This window comes from Astatotilapia calliptera, chromosome 18 (assembly GCF_900246225.1).
Source record: "Astatotilapia calliptera chromosome 18, fAstCal1.2, whole genome shotgun sequence".
NCBI classification, from domain to species: Eukaryota; Metazoa; Chordata; class Actinopteri; order Cichliformes; family Cichlidae; genus Astatotilapia; species Astatotilapia calliptera.
The window spans coordinates 21,881,472-21,900,409 of NC_039319.1; the positions used below are offsets into that span (position 1 = coordinate 21,881,472).

At 41.0% G+C, this 18,938-nt stretch overlaps 1 protein-coding gene across 1 annotated transcript in view; it reads right to left on the bottom strand.

The window, feature by feature from the left end:
• Positions 1-18,526, bottom strand: part of LOC113009927 (semaphorin-6B-like) — a 65,433-nt gene extending 46,907 nt beyond the window's left edge. Inside the window, exons 1-3 of the mRNA XM_026148584.1 lie at positions 18,415-18,526; positions 1,751-1,874; positions 718-829 (exon numbers count right to left, since the gene is read on the bottom strand). Coding sequence (XP_026004369.1) covers positions 718-829; positions 1,751-1,856 — 218 coding nt within the window. The 5' untranslated portion in view covers positions 1,857-1,874; positions 18,415-18,526. The remainder of the gene's footprint in view (positions 1-717; positions 830-1,750; positions 1,875-18,414) is intronic.
• Positions 18,527-18,938: the final 412 nt, after the last annotated feature.

Sequence of the window (18,938 nt, forward strand, 5' to 3'; positions counted from 1 at the left end):
CCTCTGTACCTCTCTGAGCTTCTTCATCCATACATACCTTCCTGGTCCCTCAGGTCGGCAGACCAGCTCCTCCTGAGTGTGCCCAGGACTAATCGTAAGCTCAGAGGGGATCAGGTGTTTGCTGTGGCAGCACCAAAATTGTGGAATGAGTTGCCTTTACATGTTAGACAGGCACCTTCCTTATCTGTTTTTAAATCGCGTCTTAAAACATATTTATTTACCTTGGCTTTTAGCACAGCAGGACTTGTTGATGTCTCTTAATATATTTTCTTATTAATTATATTATTTTTAATTTTAAGATATTTTATATGTAATTTAAACTGTTTCCTCTCTGTTTTATATTTGTAGCACTTTGGTCAACATTGTTGGATGTAAAGTGCGTTATAAATAAAGATGCTATGCTATGCTAATTCATGATTGTTAATCAATACGCCAATGGTGGGTCAAAGCACTGATGCATTCAGAGTGAGAAGTGTTTGGACTGCCGCTGGAGTAAGGCGATTCATATTTTTCCATCTGTAAGTGTAATGTGAATGAGCAGCTTTTCACTTGACATTTAACAGCAAAGCTGAATACATCGCCACTCCAGCAAACTGCTGAAAACGTCCTCCACAAAGTGACAGCAGATGGAAGCCGTGGCATCAAAGCGAAAGCAGAAAAACATATCAGTGCGAACGCATCAGTAACGCACAGTCGGAGGTGGTTGCTGTTGGTTACCTGGCTCCTATGTACAGCGTGCGGTTGACTTGGAGGACCGTCTGGATGTGCAGCTCCTGTCTTTGTGCTGAACGATGAGCTCGGCCCAGGAACACTGGATACCTCCTCACCACTGGCGTGAACGCACAGACAAAAAGACACAGACTAAAAAACTGAGAATTAAAATCCTTGCTCAATGATTCTCTGACAGCTGAGGACAGAGTGGCTACTTTTCCCATCTATATATACCCAAAGTACTCAGGCAAGCCATCAAACAGCTTCTCTAACCTTCACTTTAATAGTGTCCTCACTCATTCTTGATGTTTTTGTTTCCAAAAACAAAGATAATGGGCAGAGACGAATTATGCAGCGGTTCAAGCGTGCTGAAACGCTGTTATCCTCTAAGTGGGGTTTTTTGTGCTTTTTTGCGCTGTTGTTGATGCGTGCAGCTCCACAATGAGAAAAACTGTGTTTAATCACTCTTGCTGTTATTTTATGATGATAAAAGGCGCTTCTTCCCTGTCTCCTCTTACCTTTGAGACAAATGAGGGAGTAAAAGATGAGGTTGAGAGAGAAGGTGGGAGTATCAGGCTACAAGAAAGTTTGGGAGAGGAGGTCTCCATAGGGAGCCCTCATCATCAGGAGACAGATTGGGAAAGCGCGTCTCTCGCTGTCCTTGACTGCAGGGGAGGGAAAGAGGACGTAGCGATCCATCTCCACCTGTCTCCTCCCCCTCTCTCCCATCTACATCACCTCATCCAATCCAACTACCCCCCCACCTTTTCATCTTTCTCCACCTTTCAAGCTCTATTATGATCATTTCTCACACGCCACTGTGTTTATTTCGTGCCCTCTCTCATGCTTATTAATCTATTGCTGCCATGGAAAGATGAGGTGAGGCTTCTTTGTATTTGTATGCCTGGGTAGTTCGAAAGTAGCTTCACGCCAAGGCTTTGACCCTTGACCTCCAATTTCCACATCCACCGCAGAGCCATTCATCAGTGCTGCACATATACTGGTGCACAACACGTACACAAAGGCGAAGGACACGTACCCTCCACAGGGACGTAGCTGAGTGGACTGGGTTCCTCTGGGAATGAGCCATCAGCCAGTTGAAGCAGCAGGAGAAGAAATGCGAGGGGTGGAGCCACAGTTGCCATGGCAGCAACACAGATGCACTGTTAACAAAGCGAAAAGGAGAGAGAAAAATTTCATTGCGCACTGTCTGTGTGTGTGTGTTCATGGCTGGGAGTGCACACGGGTATGCGTATTGGTATTCTGACAATATTTCTCAGTGCAGAGGAACAGGTGTGTGTGTGTGTGTGTGTGTGTGTGTGTGTGTGTGTGTGTGTGTGTGTGTGTGTGTGTGTGTGTGTGTGAGACAGGGTCAGAAGTGCAGCGGGGTGACTGCTGCTGCAAACCTGGATTCAGCAGGGAGCAAATGTGTTTCTATTGTCTGCCTTAGAGGTGTAACAGGGACCTATTGTCAGAAATGTCACTCCATTGTCGAAGAGTCTGAATGGAAGGGGATTCTCACAAAACGTTCACACAGAGACAAAACACTCTTGGGTGGCAATGCTTTTCTGACTAATTGTGTTTCTCTATGTACATATAAAGGCAATAAAATGGGTAATTAGCCACAAAACAGAAAAGACTAGATGGCCTTTAGAAGTAGAATGAAGAGAGCAGAAGGTAGCGACCAGGGTAAGCTGGACATTGTCTTTCTGGTTGAAAAGACGCCCTAAATCAAAGTGGAGGAAACAGATTTTGGCCTTTAAAAAGTTAAGAGGCCACATAAGGATCACACTGGTGCTAGATGCATGAAATACAGATGCAAAAATTAGTGACCAGCTTACTGCTTTAGCATGTTAGCTTTCAAACATTTGTTGATTTGCTGAGAAGAAAGTGCAGATCTTCTGCAGGAATTTGGTCACCAGCCAAAGTAAAGATCATATATAAACTCTGACCTGTTTATGTCTCTATAACATCTCGGGCTGTTCATCATCTGTGAATTAACCAGTTGGTTCATTAAATGTGAGCGTCTTCAGAACAGACCAGGACTTAAGGTACTAAAGGGAAAGAGGAATATTAAGAATTAAATTGTTTATCGTGCTATGGTTTTACTGGTCTGGCCCACTTAAGACCCACTTCAGAGTAATGTGGATGTCTCTAATCAGATTTCAGGACAATTCATTTATTATTACTGAGAGATTTCACATGCAACCATACCAGTAAATGCTAACCTCCCGGCACCCGAGGTAGCATCAGGAGATCACTAAAATTGTTAGCATTCATCCCTTTGGGTCCAGAAATGACTGCTTAAAGTTTAATTTCCATTAAATACTTGGATATTTTAATTTGAATGGCAACAATGGACCAACAGACACACTGGAATTTATACAGCCTGAAGGGTGGGTTACAACAAAGAGTTCAAACTCTTGCAGAGACAGTGGAACAATACTGCTGCACATAAAATGTTAGGGATAAAATGTGGTAGCCAAACCATCCAGCACATGTTTGAATTCAAAAGCTTTATTAGTACGCCTTTACTCAAAATGTCTATGGCTCACACTGTTAAAAAAAAACATCTTAAAAAAACGGTAATATTCCGGCAGCTTGGGCACCAACATACTACCTTAAAATAACAGAAAATAACTTCCTCATAAAAATACTGTTATTTCCAGTAATGACAATACAGTTTGTTGCGCTAATTTTACATGGGATTCTGCCTTTTCCAAGTGCTTTTAAACGTTAAATTAGAAACATTTTAACGTGATCAAACAATGAAATTAACGATAAACAAGGTGAATGTGGCAATATGAATCGTAATACGTAAATATGCAGTTAACAGTTGGTTAACAATCGATTGCATGCCCTGGGACAGACTGACAAAGGTGAGGCTGCCATATCGCACCATCGGCCCCTCTGGCCATCACTAGTAGCTGAAGACATGGACACAATACCGAGAGTGTCCGAGCCGGGGCTCGAACCGGCAACCCTCTGATCACAAGGCGAACTGCCAACTCTTGAGCCAAGATCGCCCTAAATAGCAATGATAATAATACTTATGTGATGTAACCAGAGATGGGCATCCGATTACTTTTTTCAAGTAACGAGTAAAGTAAGGGATTACTATTGCAAAAACGGTCATTAGATTACCGTTACTTTCCTGTAGGAATGCTGCGTTACTGCGTTACTAAAACCGTGATTTTTTTTGTGAGAATGTCTCATGACAGTGACGTTCGTGACAACAGCTGTCTGCAGATCAACAGTGCATCATATATCGAGTGCGGGAGAGAGTATGAGCGTGCAGCGTTTAAAGCGTGGAAGTACTGACCTTACTTTGAGTTTGATTCCATAAAAAGTGACAAAAACATTAGTGTCCGTTCTTACTGCGAAAAAACCCCCCCTAAACTTCCAAGCAAGCACCGAGTGCGCTATGACGTAATGGGAAACTCACAGAGAAACTCGCAGATTCTTCCACTGACCGCAGCGGCACATCTGCACCAGAGCAAACCTCCGCCTACCCCACTCCTGCTTTACAGGTGAAAATAGAGCAACAGGGCCGCTAGTCTTTGACTTTATTTATTTTCTGCTGTGTTTTACTTGCATCTATTTGAAAGAGTGAGTGTAAACACCCACAAAAAAAAAAAAAAAAAAGTGCAGAAAATAGGTTTAAATATTAAACAAATTTCTTCCAGTCAGAGAATGTTGCATATAATAAAATTTTTGCTTGATGCATAAAGTTAAAAGATTAAAACTAATAAAACAAGTTTTAAAAAGGGATCTTTCCATTTGATTACATTTTGTATGATGGATTATGTAGAAAAAGTAGAATTGGGCTGAAATTAATTACTTTTGAAAATAAGTAATCAGTAAAGTAACGGGATTACTTTTTGGGGAAGTAATCAGTAACTAGTTACTGATAACTTTTTTCAAGTAACTTGACCAACACTAGACAAAGGAGCTTGCAAAGAAAACACTAGATGTAACACAAGCTTATAGAATAGAATAGAATAGAATAGAATAGAATAGAATAGAATTCAACTTTATTGTCATTGCACATGCACATGCACAGGGCAACGAAATGCAGTTTGCATCCATCCAGAATTGCTTTAGTGATATAGATATATTACAATAAATATTAGCAATAATATAGATATGTAAATATATTACAGAAATGGGTCTATTATGGTATGTTATAATGTACATGGTATGAAGTATGTTGTGAATATTCTATAACTATAGGTATGTACAGGCTGTAGTGAGTACAAGCTATGTACAGGCTATGAACAGGATATAAATATGAAAAACTATACAGAATATGAAATAAATAAATTTACAGAATCTGAGATATACAGCTATACAGAAATGGGAACTATGCAAGTTGTAAACAGTTGTAGGGTTAAAAATTATCGTATGTACAGAATGATTATTACAGAGCTATACAGTAGTGCAGTTAAGATAAGTGAGATATGTGGATAATTCTACAGAGGCTATATAAAGTGCTGGTGGTTGTGGTGGTTATAGGAATCATGTTATATGCTTTTCCATAGCATTACATTTGAATTCAACAGTTTGATCTTTCAAATAACGGACAGATATTTGTGAAATCATGATGCATTTGTGAATGTATTTTAACAATCTAAATATGCATGTGTACAGACAGATACATTTAATAATCATGAAAATTATGTTTTATTACATTACAGTGATTTAACGTTCATTTACATTTGAAATGTCTATCACAGTCTATTTACGTAACGTTAATGATATTCTCGAAGAACAGAACAAAACTGTAAAATGCAGTAAAATACTTTTATATTAGGATTTTTTCCTACAGTGCAGCCATACCCGCAACCTTGTGGTTGTTAGCTCACATTCATTGGCCGATGCTTAGCGTCATGTTATTATGTCTCCCAACGTCACATTGTTTTCATGGCCACACCCCAGGTGCAGAGACCTATTTCTGTTCAGGAATGTTGTGAATACTTCGAGATTTATATTAATTGCAATTCCTACCTTTACATTTATTTTTTAAAATATATAATTAGCACAACGTGGCCGTGCAATGTTTTATATGGGTTTTTTTTGTTTTTATTCCTATTAATTATATTTTCACTTGTTACCTCTGAATTATTGAGTCAGACCTAGATGACATGAAATTTTCAGCAAAATTATAAGTCAAATACTCCTTTAATTATTGATTATTCTCATTAATTTTCGATCATTTTATATACTTTTCCATAGTATTACATTTAAATTTAACAGATCATTCTCTCACATAACAGACAAATATTTGTGAGATTATGATACATTTCTGAATGTATTTTTACAATCTAAATATGCACATGTACAAAAAAATATATTTAAAAAACAAGTAAATTGTGTTTTACTATATTTACAGTGATGTTATGTTATTTTACCTTTGACATGTAAAATCACAGTCTACTTATGTAAATGTAATGATATTCTAGAAAGACAGTACAAAACTGTAAAATATACAGTAAGATACTTTGACATTACTATTTTTTGGAACAGTGCAGCTGTAGCCGCCTGCGAGGTAGCACAAACTGTCTTTGATGTGGAAAATACTTTGAAAGAGGAGAGGCGATATAACGAGGAGAGAAGAAAAAAGACAAACTGGGGAGAGCATAAAGGGCGGAGTACTTGGGCTTTGTCTTGGGTTTCTAACAGAGCTGCTGTAATACTGGGAAATGTGAAGAATGACAAAATGTAAATGAAAAGAGAGGTTGGAAACGGAAGAAGAGATCTGAGCAATATCAATGCTGCTCCCATCAAATCAACCCGGATACCATGTTCCATGTTTCCCCAACCCCGAGCCGCTTATTTCCTTTCTTCCTCCATCTCTCTTCCTCCATTGCACACCACCTCCCTTCATTTCTCTACCTCTCATCTAGTCTGTACCCACTTAAAAAAACCTCTTACAGTTGTTTTCGGTGATAGAAAACCAGTTTGAGAGGTAAATGTGTTCGTTTCTAAGGAGATGACAACTGCTATTTGAGGCGCACAGATGTAGGGCACATATATTCGTACATACTTAAGTACACAGTAACCTGTGTTGCCAGTACTTCAGACTTTGTGTAAGATTGAGAGACATGCTGTTTGAAGACATCTGTGAGCTGATGTGGGCTAGAGGCTATACTCTGGGGCCACTTCAAATGTAATTCTAACCCAGAGATTGTAGGTTTGACATCTCTAAGCCTGCTGCTCATCAGATGCATTGGATGAGGCCTGAGGGGGAGTAGAGGGTTTGTTTCATCTGAAACTCCTTTGGGATACCCTAGACTAAAACAGATGGAGTCAGGTTTAGGGTCAGCCTCGTTTCATTATGACCACAACACGAGGAGGGTCCACACGTGATGCTTAAGTCTACGATGAAATTCTGTTGTTGTCCGTGGATTTGAAAGATGGATAGATGGAATTAAATGAAGTGTGTGTTCCAGTGAGATTAGCTATCATACGCCTGAACACACTGCCGCTAAACAATTGTGCTCCTTCTGTTTATCTTAAGTTTGGTGACTTACACTGCGTTTCTAAATAGACGTGCATAAATCGTAATATATATCACTGAAAGGACACGCTTTGTTTCACTCTGAGCCTGCTTGAGAATCGTCATGTTTTTTTCGCTGTGAATAAATTCACTTATAGGTTTTTGTATATTTATGAGCTCATTACGAACAGGAAGCAGTAACCACTCTCAAGTGTTAGATGTTGCTAAATATCCAAAAATAAAAACAAATACAAACTTGAACTACTCTAGTGGTGTTTGCTTTATGTGGTTATGATTCCTGTTTACATCAAAAGTTCAACTGGATTTGCGTTCAAGAAATACAAAATGAAACAAATAACTACGCGCGTCAAAATATCTTTTGCATAAAGAATTGACAAACACATTTGAATACTTTTAATAGTATTACAAATCTGAAAGCCCCATCGACAATGATCTTATATTTCTGAACCACAGGAGCTTTTTCCTTTCAAATACACCAGCAGTAGTGATTCCCAGTGGGGTAAAAAAAAATACCCCAGGGGCTACTTCTGCAATTGCCAGGGGGTGCCATGACAGATCAGCTCAGTGACATCTAAGAACAGGTTTGTGCAGAAAAGTTAACAGTTCAGCAATAAACAGATACATAAATAAACTGATGATTCAAGCGGACAATTGATGATCGAGAGGTGAAAACAATAGTTACATCTATAATAAAAACTAAGACTACTAAGCAATGTGAGTCATCAAGTAAAATCAAACCAGCTAAACCCCGTATCTCTCTGGTGTACGGCGATGTTGGTTCAGCTGTGGCGCCTTTAAAATATCAGCCTATAAGACCATTTAACAATGTGACTGGGTGAGTTTCTGTTCTTTACAGATATGTTTCCAAACCATGACACAGAGAAAAAGGATACGAAAAGATTCAATCAAAGCATGATCAAATAAAATCATCCTGGTTTTATCACTATGGAAATGCGAGCATTTTAGACACCAATACCTTTTTTTTTGCCTCACAGTTGCTTCTAAGTTCAGCTTTTAATCAATAATTATTTCAAGACATTTATGAGACTGAAGATGCTCCACTGTCCGATCCTTAATGGACATGACCTCTTGTGTATGAATACATTTTCTAAAATCAATGATCATATCTTTTATCTTAGACATGTTTAATGATGAATGCGGTTGTTGGTGCCAGACGGATAGCCTGGGTATTTCAGAAACTGCTGATCTACTGGGATTTTCCCACACAACCATCTCTAGTGTTTACAGAGAATACGCCAAAACAGAGAAAACATCACGTGAGCTGCAGTTCAAATGGCTTGTTTATGTTAGAGGAGAATGGCCAGACTGCTTTGAACTGATGAGAAGGAAACAGTAAGTCAAACAAATATTCATTTCAGCCAAAGTATGCAGAGGAGCCTCTCTGAACACACATATCAGACCTTGAAGCAGATGGGCTGCAGCAGCAGAAGACCACACTTGGACCCACTCCTGTCAGCTAAGAACAGGAAACTAAGGTAAAACAGCTAAAACAAAATTGGACAGAAGAAGATTTTGGCTGCATCATTCTAATGGTACAACAACGCAAATGCATGGATCCATCCTCCCTTATATTAACGACTCAGGCTTCTGGTAGTTGTGTTCTGGTTTGAAGGATATTCCCTTGACTCCATCTCTTTATAACCATTGTGTATCCATCATCTTATGGCTGCTTCCAGCAGGCTAACATACTCTGTCACAAAGCTCAGATCCTCTCAAACTGGTTTCTTGAACATGACAATAAGTTCATTGCACTCAAATGTCCTCCACAGTCACCAGATCTCAATCCAATAGAGCAGCTTTGCGGTGTGGTGGAATGGTAGAGTCATATCATTTATGTGCAGCTTACAGATCTGCAGCCATTGTGTGTTAATATAATCATGTCAATATGGACTAAAATCTCCCAGGAATGTTTCCAGCACCTTGTTGAATCACTGCCATGAAGAATTAAAGCAGCTCTGAAGGCAAAAACCAAAATAATTTTAACTTGCACAAAAATCTTGTGCTGCATAAAGGTGTTCTATATAATGATTGTTCTGAAAGCCTGTAAAGGCTAAAAACACACACTCCCAAACATACTAAAACCCTCTGGTAAAAGATTAATTAAGCCTGCTCATTAGAGAGTGTATTGATTACGGTTATTGATCCATAAGATAAGCAATACGATCTGGGCCAAGCCAACTTATTAAACCTTTGCCGCTATCCAGTGCAAAGACAAAGGTACTGTTTTTTTAATGATCTGAGTTATAAAAAAAAAGAGGTTTGGGGCAACTCTTTGATTATCAAGGGCTCTGAGTTTTCCCAGCTGAGCCAAAATCCTGAATAAAGAAGTGAAAGATGAAAGACAAAAAGGGAGGAAGAGCGATGCCACTTGCGACTGCCTTCCAGCTCATCAAGCTATAAAAACCAGACTGGTGACAGGATGAGTATCAGGAAATCAGGAGAGGAGAGGCGAGCAAGTGGAGCAGAAGAAAGGATGTTATGCTATTTGTGTCAGATCATGTTGGTGTGATAGGATTAAATGGTGTGACACTGACACTCGTATCATGGGACGCATGTAATGACGACGACAGCCGCACGGTGCAATCTAGCCTCATCAGGCAGCTCATTAGCAAATCACCTGCTAACACCCACATAATTAGCAAATCAGCGGGTCATCTAAAGGAGCGCACACACCGGCTTTCACTTCTTATCAGTTTGACCATATGTTTGGTACTCGTCACTTGTGACTGAGCTTCATTTGACAGTGAGTCTTCTTCTCTGAGGTCTCGCCTGCCACAGCTGATCTGACAGGAACCAGAGGGGGTGAGCAGCATGCTGGGGACTTCTATACAACCTCCAGTATGTCAACAAGCTACGTGAAGGACATCTAGTTCGAGGATCAACTATTCAATATTTACCAATGATCCTGTCCCTAAATGCCTCATTGGCCTTGAATACACGCTGCACATGCTCATATTTGCATGACATCTCAGCTATTAAAGCTACCGAGTGAGATCAATACACTCTCATCCTGCTAAATAGGGAGTAAAGAGCACCATCCCTATTCACACTGATGAGCTTTGGCCATGAGCAAAGCCTGAGCAACACCCTCTAGCCCCCCCACCCAGGCACACGAGGCCGCCAACGCACACCCACACATCTACACATACAGGCAGACATCAACTCAATGCTATGACCTGTGCTGCACCCAGCTACACTACAGCCATTAATTAATCCTTTGACACACACACAGACACACACACACACAGACACACAGACACACATATATATAAAGATATTATGGATGAATAAAATCCAAACCTATCTTTTCATGGTGTTGACATTTTACTCATGACTGTTACCAAGCTGTGTTTTATGGTGCGATGCACCGAATCTGTTGTTGTGATTAGGTCTTACAGGCAGAATCTTTTTTTTTTTTCCTCTCAGTCTCTCGCTCACTGTTTGGCTGCGGCAACCACTCCACTCTGTGCCTTTGTTACCGTAGCAACCAATAGCAAAGCTAGGGAGAGATGTTTTATTGCAGTAGATGTAAACGTGAGGAGGGCGGGTCTGCCCTCTAACTCATACGTTACCCACATATGTGGGCGCAGTCAAACAAACAACACACACTGATGCGTACACACTTAAGCAGGAACACAAGTACACGCGCAGTCGTGTACATGGACACAGATGTAAGGAGGTGTGGGTCCCCGCATGGAGGGGGATGGGAGACAAGCAATTTGGTCTCTAAATTTATATATATATATATATATATATATATATATATATATATATATGCTGGACATAGTTTAAACTCTGAGTCCACAATTTTGGCCTTAAAGAACTATGTGTAGTGCTTTCAATGCTTTTCCCCAGTGAGCTTCTGAGACCTCCTCTGCTGTATTATTATGACAGACTGACTTTTACTAATATGCGATATACAATATACTTACAAGGATAACTGGACTGTAGAGTTTTCATGCTGGCTATGGCAGTATTAAAGACTCAGCTGAGAGAGAATCCTTTAGACCTTGTTCTCATTTGTAACACACTTGCTCCTTGAGGACAGTATGCAGGTTAAAGCCCGGAATAAAGCAAGATGGCCTAAGGGTAGAAACACAGACACGGGCTAAAATGGGAGAAGTGGGTCACCTTCAGACTTCAGTTTTCCGCGCTACAATCAGTATCGTTTCATTAATAGGATTCAATCAGATATGAGCTGAAAATGAAAAGGGTGCACTGGAAGGGTAAAAAATAGTGAAAAAAATCCAGAATCCTTCTTTGGTATGTGCTGCTACTGTACAGTAGACTCAATTCAGGCAAAATGTGATGAGCTGTGTTTGTAGCTGACCAGGGTGTTTGTCATGATGAATTTTAATTTTGTCCATTAATAGAGTGATACCAGTTAAATAGTTAGATCAAACTGTGATGTGGTAGCCTTCATGCACAAATCTGTTTCGACACTAAAAACAGAATCAACATGAGCTTTATATTTCAAAAGAGAAGCTGAGAATTCTTGGAGTCATCGCTCCAAGATCCAAAGACTCTGAAGGTGGGTTACAGCTCCTGTCTTTATCGTACACGTTGAGGATGCCATCTCTGTTAATGGGCAGTTCAACATTTTGTTTCCTCTTTTCTGCTCTGGAAATTAAATGTAAAGAGCAGAAGGTTAGCTCTTTGCAGAGACTGGAAAAAGCAAAAACAAGGTGTTTTATCACTGTTTTACATGTGTTATGTACAAGACTCTTTCTATGGCTGGGAGCTTCATGGAGAAGTCTTTAAAAACTTCCTGTAAAAGTGTGAATGAATGTTTTTACACTTCGGTTATAAGGTGTAATATGGGATTTTTCTTTCAATTTTTTGACAGAGCTAAGTTTCACCTGCTTTCGGGTTTGGTATTTAGCTAAATGAACTTGTCTTTTAATCCCAGAAGGAAAGTAAATGAGCATGGATCCCTAAAATGTTAATTTGACATGGCTCATTGGGTAAATTCCCACACATTGCTCTATAGATAACTCGGATTTTATGAATGACATGTGTCTTTGTTGTAAATCCGGGACTGGGTCTGTGACGCAAGTTCAGAATGGTTAATGTGAAAATCTCTCAAAACAGGTGGCTAGACTACATGGTGTCAAAGGAAGCAGGTTGGGAAGAAGCTAAATTAAAACACAGATATTTGATGTGTTTACATGCGCTCATATTCAATGACAGGACAGAGCAAATGTCTATGACGGACACAGTCACGCGCTCCTCAGAAGTGGAAGTGTCGCGGTCTTTATCTTTATTGAGGTGGAGGCGATATTCCCTCAAGTGGCTGCTTGTCTCCTTAGAACGGGTCTAATCAGAGTTAAAGGAATCTGTCTCCTGCTGTTAAATATCCTAAAATACTATTCAATCTATAGGGTCATTTATATGCTAATGCAAAGGTTACCTCTGCGTATAGCTCTGACGCAGCTGTGTGCTGTTAGTTTATGGGTGAAAGCGGAAAAAGGTAAAAACTGCGAAAGAGATAATGAGGCTCAAGGAGATGAAAAGAGACGGTGCTAGCAAAAAAAGAAAAAAGAGACAGAAGGGAGATGAGGAAAAGGGTGGAGAAGACACAGAGAGGAAGTGATGTTCCCCTGGGTGAGTGCCATAGGTAATTAAAATAGGATGGACAGAGCTGGAGTCTAGCCAGAGAGGGTTTCATCTCCCCTCAGACATCTTCTCCAACAGGCCCTTTGCCTAAAGCTAAATTGCTGGTAGTGACAGACACACAGCATGCAGGGAGCTATCAGTGTCTGGGTGACAGGCAGGTTTGTGCAGAAAGTTGTGAGGATGCATCTAAATATGCAAATAACAACAATTTGTGGGCTAAAAAACAGGCAAATGTATGTACTTTTTATTGCTACTGTGGGATAGAAATGCATATGAAAACGTCTGAAACAGCACACGCACACACGCAGACAGACACACACATAGACTTGCACGCACAGAAAACATTTACCGTGCTGTACAAAGCTGCAGCAAGGGCAAACGTTGCTAACCAGAGTTTGACTGCAGTAAGCACATATACATTCACTGCACAGCTCCGAGCTGGAGGCAGGCACATGAGTATGCAGTGCACACACTCAGACACACACTATGAGCACAGAGTCAAGCGCACGCACACCCCTGTGCGTACGACGCCAGTGAAGATGCAGTCTAATTACACAACAGCGACAGGGGTTTTTCGCCTATGAATTTGACCTGGTTTTATACAGTCATTATCCTGTTTAGTCACACAGTCTTAATGGTGTCCATGACATCTGTCTCCAGGCAGAATCTTTTTTTTTACTCCCTTCTTATCAATTTCTGAAGCAAAGCCTCGTTATTTTTTAACATTCATTACAAGGAAAGAAATCTGCTTGGTAACTGGTTCTCTTTTGACAAAAATAAACTGTGGATTTTGCAGCCAAAAATAATCGTTGCATTTGTTGTATTTTTTCTTTCTTTTTTTACCTTGTGTTTTTCACTGACCAGCACTCGTCATCCACCTGCCTATTCATTTTTCTACCTCAACAAAGACTATGCTAAATAGGCTGTGCTAATGTCCCTGCGCGGCATCCATTACCATACATCTCACACTCTGTTAGTGGCTTCTCTTATGCCGGTGTAGAAGGGGCTGAAAGGTAGCTCATTTTCATGACATGCTGTTCTTTGTGTGCTGTGATCACCGGCAGCAGTAAATATAGCTCTTTTGGCAGAGGCCTGCTAAGAGGATCATAGCCCACAATAGGTGGTCTTCTCACTGCAGATATCAAAAATGCCAAAGAATCTGCTTGTACACATGTACATGATGCATGCTTGCACAGACACACACTCCCACAGCAGCAGCAGCAGCAGCAGCAGCAGCAGCAGCAGCAGCAGCAGCAGCAGCGTATAAACACCCATACACTGACACCTCCCCTGAGAAAGTTCTCTCCTCCTCGCAGGTATAATTGTGTTTCTGCTATGCTTTGCTCCTCTCCGTTCAGTTGTGACTGGGTCCCCAGAAGAAAAGCCATAATTAAAAGAGAAAAGTTGTGTTTGCCGCGAAGATGGGATGGGTGCAGGCGAGGACAGAGAGGGGAGAGAAAGATTAGCCACAACAAAGCTTCACCAGGCCACAAAACAGTCTCAAGTAGCTGGAAAGACAAAGGACTCCAATGCTTTTATCTCCCAATAAAAAAAAAAAAAAGTCCTCCAAATCCCTCCGGCTAAGCTGCCATAACTAAAGCTTGCTTTTTGGCATAGGTGCTCACTGAATGTGTTGGACAACAAAAGCAGCAAAATATGAGAAGATAGACCAAGCTCCCAAGAAATATATATATATATATATAAAGCCCCATTCATTTTGTGCAGAGAAGTAAAAAGTCAAGTGTCTTAGTGGTGGCATTTGAGAAAAGGTTACTGGTTATTTGCTTATCTTGTTTGTGTGCGCGCGTAGATGTGTGCGAGTGCTTCAGTGAAAGCATGGAGTGGATGGTCATTTTCTCCCTTTTGCAATTTTGCGATGTAAATGAGATCACAGAATGAAGGAGATTAGGCGGTCTCTATCTGTCTGAGTTGAAACAGCTGTGATAACGCTCCAAACCCAATTTCTAGCCACTTAAACGGGAATACGAGTTACGTGCAAAGGAGAGGGTTGATTTGCGAGACATACTTCCTTTTTTCAAGCTCATGTGCGACACACGCACGTGTAGTACGCGCACATGAAATATGTGCGTACACCTTCCCACTCCTCACCTCTGGGTGAGGGAGTAATGGGAGGTGCTGATGAGGTAAGACAGTGGATAGAACAATACAATAAGAACACATGTATTTGAGTAATCTAACATGCTCATGTATCAAGTTATCCAAAACTACTCAGATTATGTTTGATGTCATTTACTATTTCAAAAGCTTGCAGGTAGCTTGTATTTGGCAGCTGATTACATTTCATAATAGTATGATCCATCCCTGCATGCGAGGCCTTTATAGCGTGTGAAGAATGTGCACAGGCATACATAAAAAGAGCAGCACCCTCAGGGAGGAATCACTGAAAGAAGAGTCATAAAACTGAAGATGTATGGCCACTCTGAAGGGATTTTAACATGGAAATAACTGCACGGTATTATTACACGGCGCATGTGGCTGATGCAACAACTAAATCCACATGCTTCAGCCACCTTGGCCACCTGAACATCATTTATCTTGCAGTGTGCACTTTATGGTGTTGTGGACAATTTACAGCAGTTTTCCACAGGTAACGCTCCTCTGTACTTGCTATCTTGCTATCTCCTCTGTACTTGCTATCTTGCTTCTTTCCGTCTAAAACATCTGGAGGGGCTTGCTGGGGGGGGCAGTAAAACTCCTGAAAGCCTCTCACATCAACACAGAGAAGCTTTGCGTAAAGGAGTATATTTTAAACACCTATCTCAGCATAGGGAACAAAGTTCTGCCAAGGAAAGAAAGCACGCCTGCATGACTCCTGACCCTCTGGCCCCCTTTAATCCTGCAGAATGACTCCCTGAGGTCCATGCACCGAGGGCCCAGCGGGAATAAGTCACCCAGCAGATGCCTGCCTGCTTAAACTCTTCTGATTTCATTGCCCCGAGGTCTGAGAACTCCATCGCCCCTTTGAAGTGTCAATTTTGTTCTGAAGAATCCCACCAAACCCTGCCACCCGATAAATATGGCTCCCTGTATGAAACTGGAGCCTCGTAATATGCTGGCTCCTTTTGAGGAAAATAAGCATTTCTTCAAATCTCTTGATACTAGACGCAGCTTTGTTTTGTTTTACAATCAGATTAGTGGATAATCCTGTCTCCGCTTTGACACAGAAATTACTGTTAGGGCAGGTGGGAGTTCATTCATCAAGTCTGGAAAGTAAAGTTCATCCAAACACTGTAAGAGCGTATGTTACCATTACTTGAGTGGGTGGTAGGCATGTCCAGGCTGTGTGAGAACAAGGCAATCTACAGTGAGCAACTTACGGGTTAAATGTAATGAGAAAATTAGAAAAGGACAAAAAACAAACAAAAACCCCCCAGAAAGCATTAACTTATTTCACAAAAATCTGCTCACCCAACCGAGTTTATTGAGTATAAAAGATCTTCGGGGCTGGCAAATAAAGAAACAAGTAAATCTGATAAGAAAGCGACTGGTTTTGCAGCAGCTTGCAGCCTCCCAGTGTTAAACCAGGGGTGTCTGACTGTTCCTTTCTGTGTACCAGAGGTAAAGAGGAGCAATTTGTCGCCAATTGCTTGACGTATTCTCTTGGCAATAGGAACAGAGAAGCTGTTAGGTAACATCTCTTTCCTTCCAACATCTTCTGTCTGTTTCATCTCACTCTGCTTAACACACAGGATCTGAGACTGTCATTCTACACATTTTTAGAAATGTGGTACTTAACAACCCCATCACAGTAATCTGCCTTTGATTTACTCTCTTTGTGTTGGGCTGTATTACTCTGGAATCCAATCTCTTTCTCTGTTTTTTCCCTCCAAGACTGAATTTCTCCGTTTGTGGCTTAGCATATGTGATTGAATAGAGTCCTATGTGATCAATAGAGTTCATTATATGTCCCTATGGGAAGCTATCTCAACCTGAAGCTTTCTACATTGTGTTTACCTGCAGCTCGCTTTGCTTTATCAATTCAAGTAGTTTCACTTTTGCTTATGGCATAATAGATTTTATAATTAAATTCCTCATTCCTGGCCATCCTCTGCTATTTTCCTAAATGTACACTGAAGTATCCATTTGGTTCCCTTCAGTATGGGCTGTGGGCTTTGGGGTGGGGATGTTAGAAAGGTTTGGTGTAGCTGTATGTTTTTGATGGGTAGGTGTTAGATGGATTTCCAAAGGAAGGCTGAAGGAAAGAGTGGCTGCACCTGTTGTTCCCTGCGGTTGCTGTGTGGTGGGGTTAGCACCTGCTCGCACGGCTGCTGTGTGGATGTCTGTGTGGGCAGCAGGGATAACAGGGAAACCATTCACACCCGCTCCAAGTGCTGTCTGCAGCCCCTCTCCCTCAACACTTGTGCTTTCTGCTCCATCATTTCTTTTTCTGTGTTTTTTTTTTACCCCCCCTGTAGTTTATGCCAGGACTGCTTCATCCTTTGCATTGTTAGCCTGTCTGTCTTTTTCTGTCTGTCACCAACCATCTCTTTTTGCCTTTCAGCTCGCACAGAAAAACAAACACAAATTACAGCAGCTGGAAGCTGTAATAGTCCTTCTGTGGAACTTGATAGCTTTTAGTATGAAGGGTGAAGTTGTAAACAGTGAACTACATGTAACTGTTAAATCACTTCAGTAGAAGCTGGGACAGCGGTGACTGAGCACTTAACTTTGGCTATAGAGGTTGTGAGTGCGCAGGCTGGTTATGGACTATTCGGGTGTCAGTTCTTGTAACTGTAAAAGGCACATTTAGGAGAAAAGACATAAAGTGACTTCAGTTTGTGTCACTCTGTGACTGAACCTATGCGATGAAAATATTGAGGCACATGTGTCTATGTGTAAATTCACAACAATTTTCCATTTCTTCAATTTCATTTCATTTATCAACTGTTTTCTTTGCGCATTCACCCTGTAACCACACAAGTGAGTAATGACATAATCAATCGACTTTATGGCTTCTAAATGATCACATCTGACCTTTTCTCTTGTTAAAGAAATAAAAAAAAAAACACTTGCAAACACTAAAGAAAACCATCATAAATGTACACAGAGGGGCAGTAAAATATGTCACCGGGGAGCAATGGGCACAAATCACGACCTATGATCCAATCCAAATGAAAATGTTAATTAAGCCGTATCCGTCGTTTTAATGTTACATGGTAATGTGCATTGTGAGTCTTTATTTATTTAAATATTTAGTTATTTTGCTGAGACATCACTCAAGCCTATAAAGAATAAGCATTTCAAAACCATATGCAACACGTGAAAGCAAAATGATGAAGATTTGCACGTCATACGCAAATAACACCAAACTTGCACAGCAGACACAAAGAGCAGCTCGTGCCCACAAAGGTCCAGACGGTACCACATCCAAGCCGGAGGACTGTAATAATGCAGCATGGCGTTTAGTGGCAGTAATAAAATTGCACACTTATACACTACCTGTTCACCCCAACCACCCTCCGTTTCCCTCAAAGCATCTGTTCATCTATCCATCTCCAAACCCCACCATCATTTGGCATACTCACCGCGCCAGATGGCCAGGTATTGGAGGGTGAGGCAGGTGCCAATCGCCAACTCGCCCTCGCCGGTCGATCTTCTTCTTTTCTATGATGAAACCGGGGTTGGGTAGCACAGCTCGGGGGTATTCAAAGCCTCTCTAAAATTGCGCTCCTCAGCCGCACCTCACCTGTCCCTTCCCTCTGTTGTGCGTCGCCGTAGCATCACTGCGCGTCCAAAACGCCCAGTCAACTAAACGTTTGGTTTTTTTTCTCCTCCCTGAAGGAAAAGAGTCCGTAGTGTAATTGCGTAAAATCTACTGAGGTTTCTGTGATCTCGAATGCGTTTTGCGTCCCGTTAGGTTTGTTCCGATCCTTGCAAATTCCCCAAATCCTGCAATTGCGGGGCAGTATGAAGTCTTCTTTCAAGAGGTACCGTGCAGTTTTCTGCACTTGGTCGAGCTGCGGCTTTGAAATCAGTTGTCAGCAAAATCTAATCCCCTTTTTAAATTTACAGTGGCGAGGTGAAACGTCCAACGCAGAGCAGGCACAGT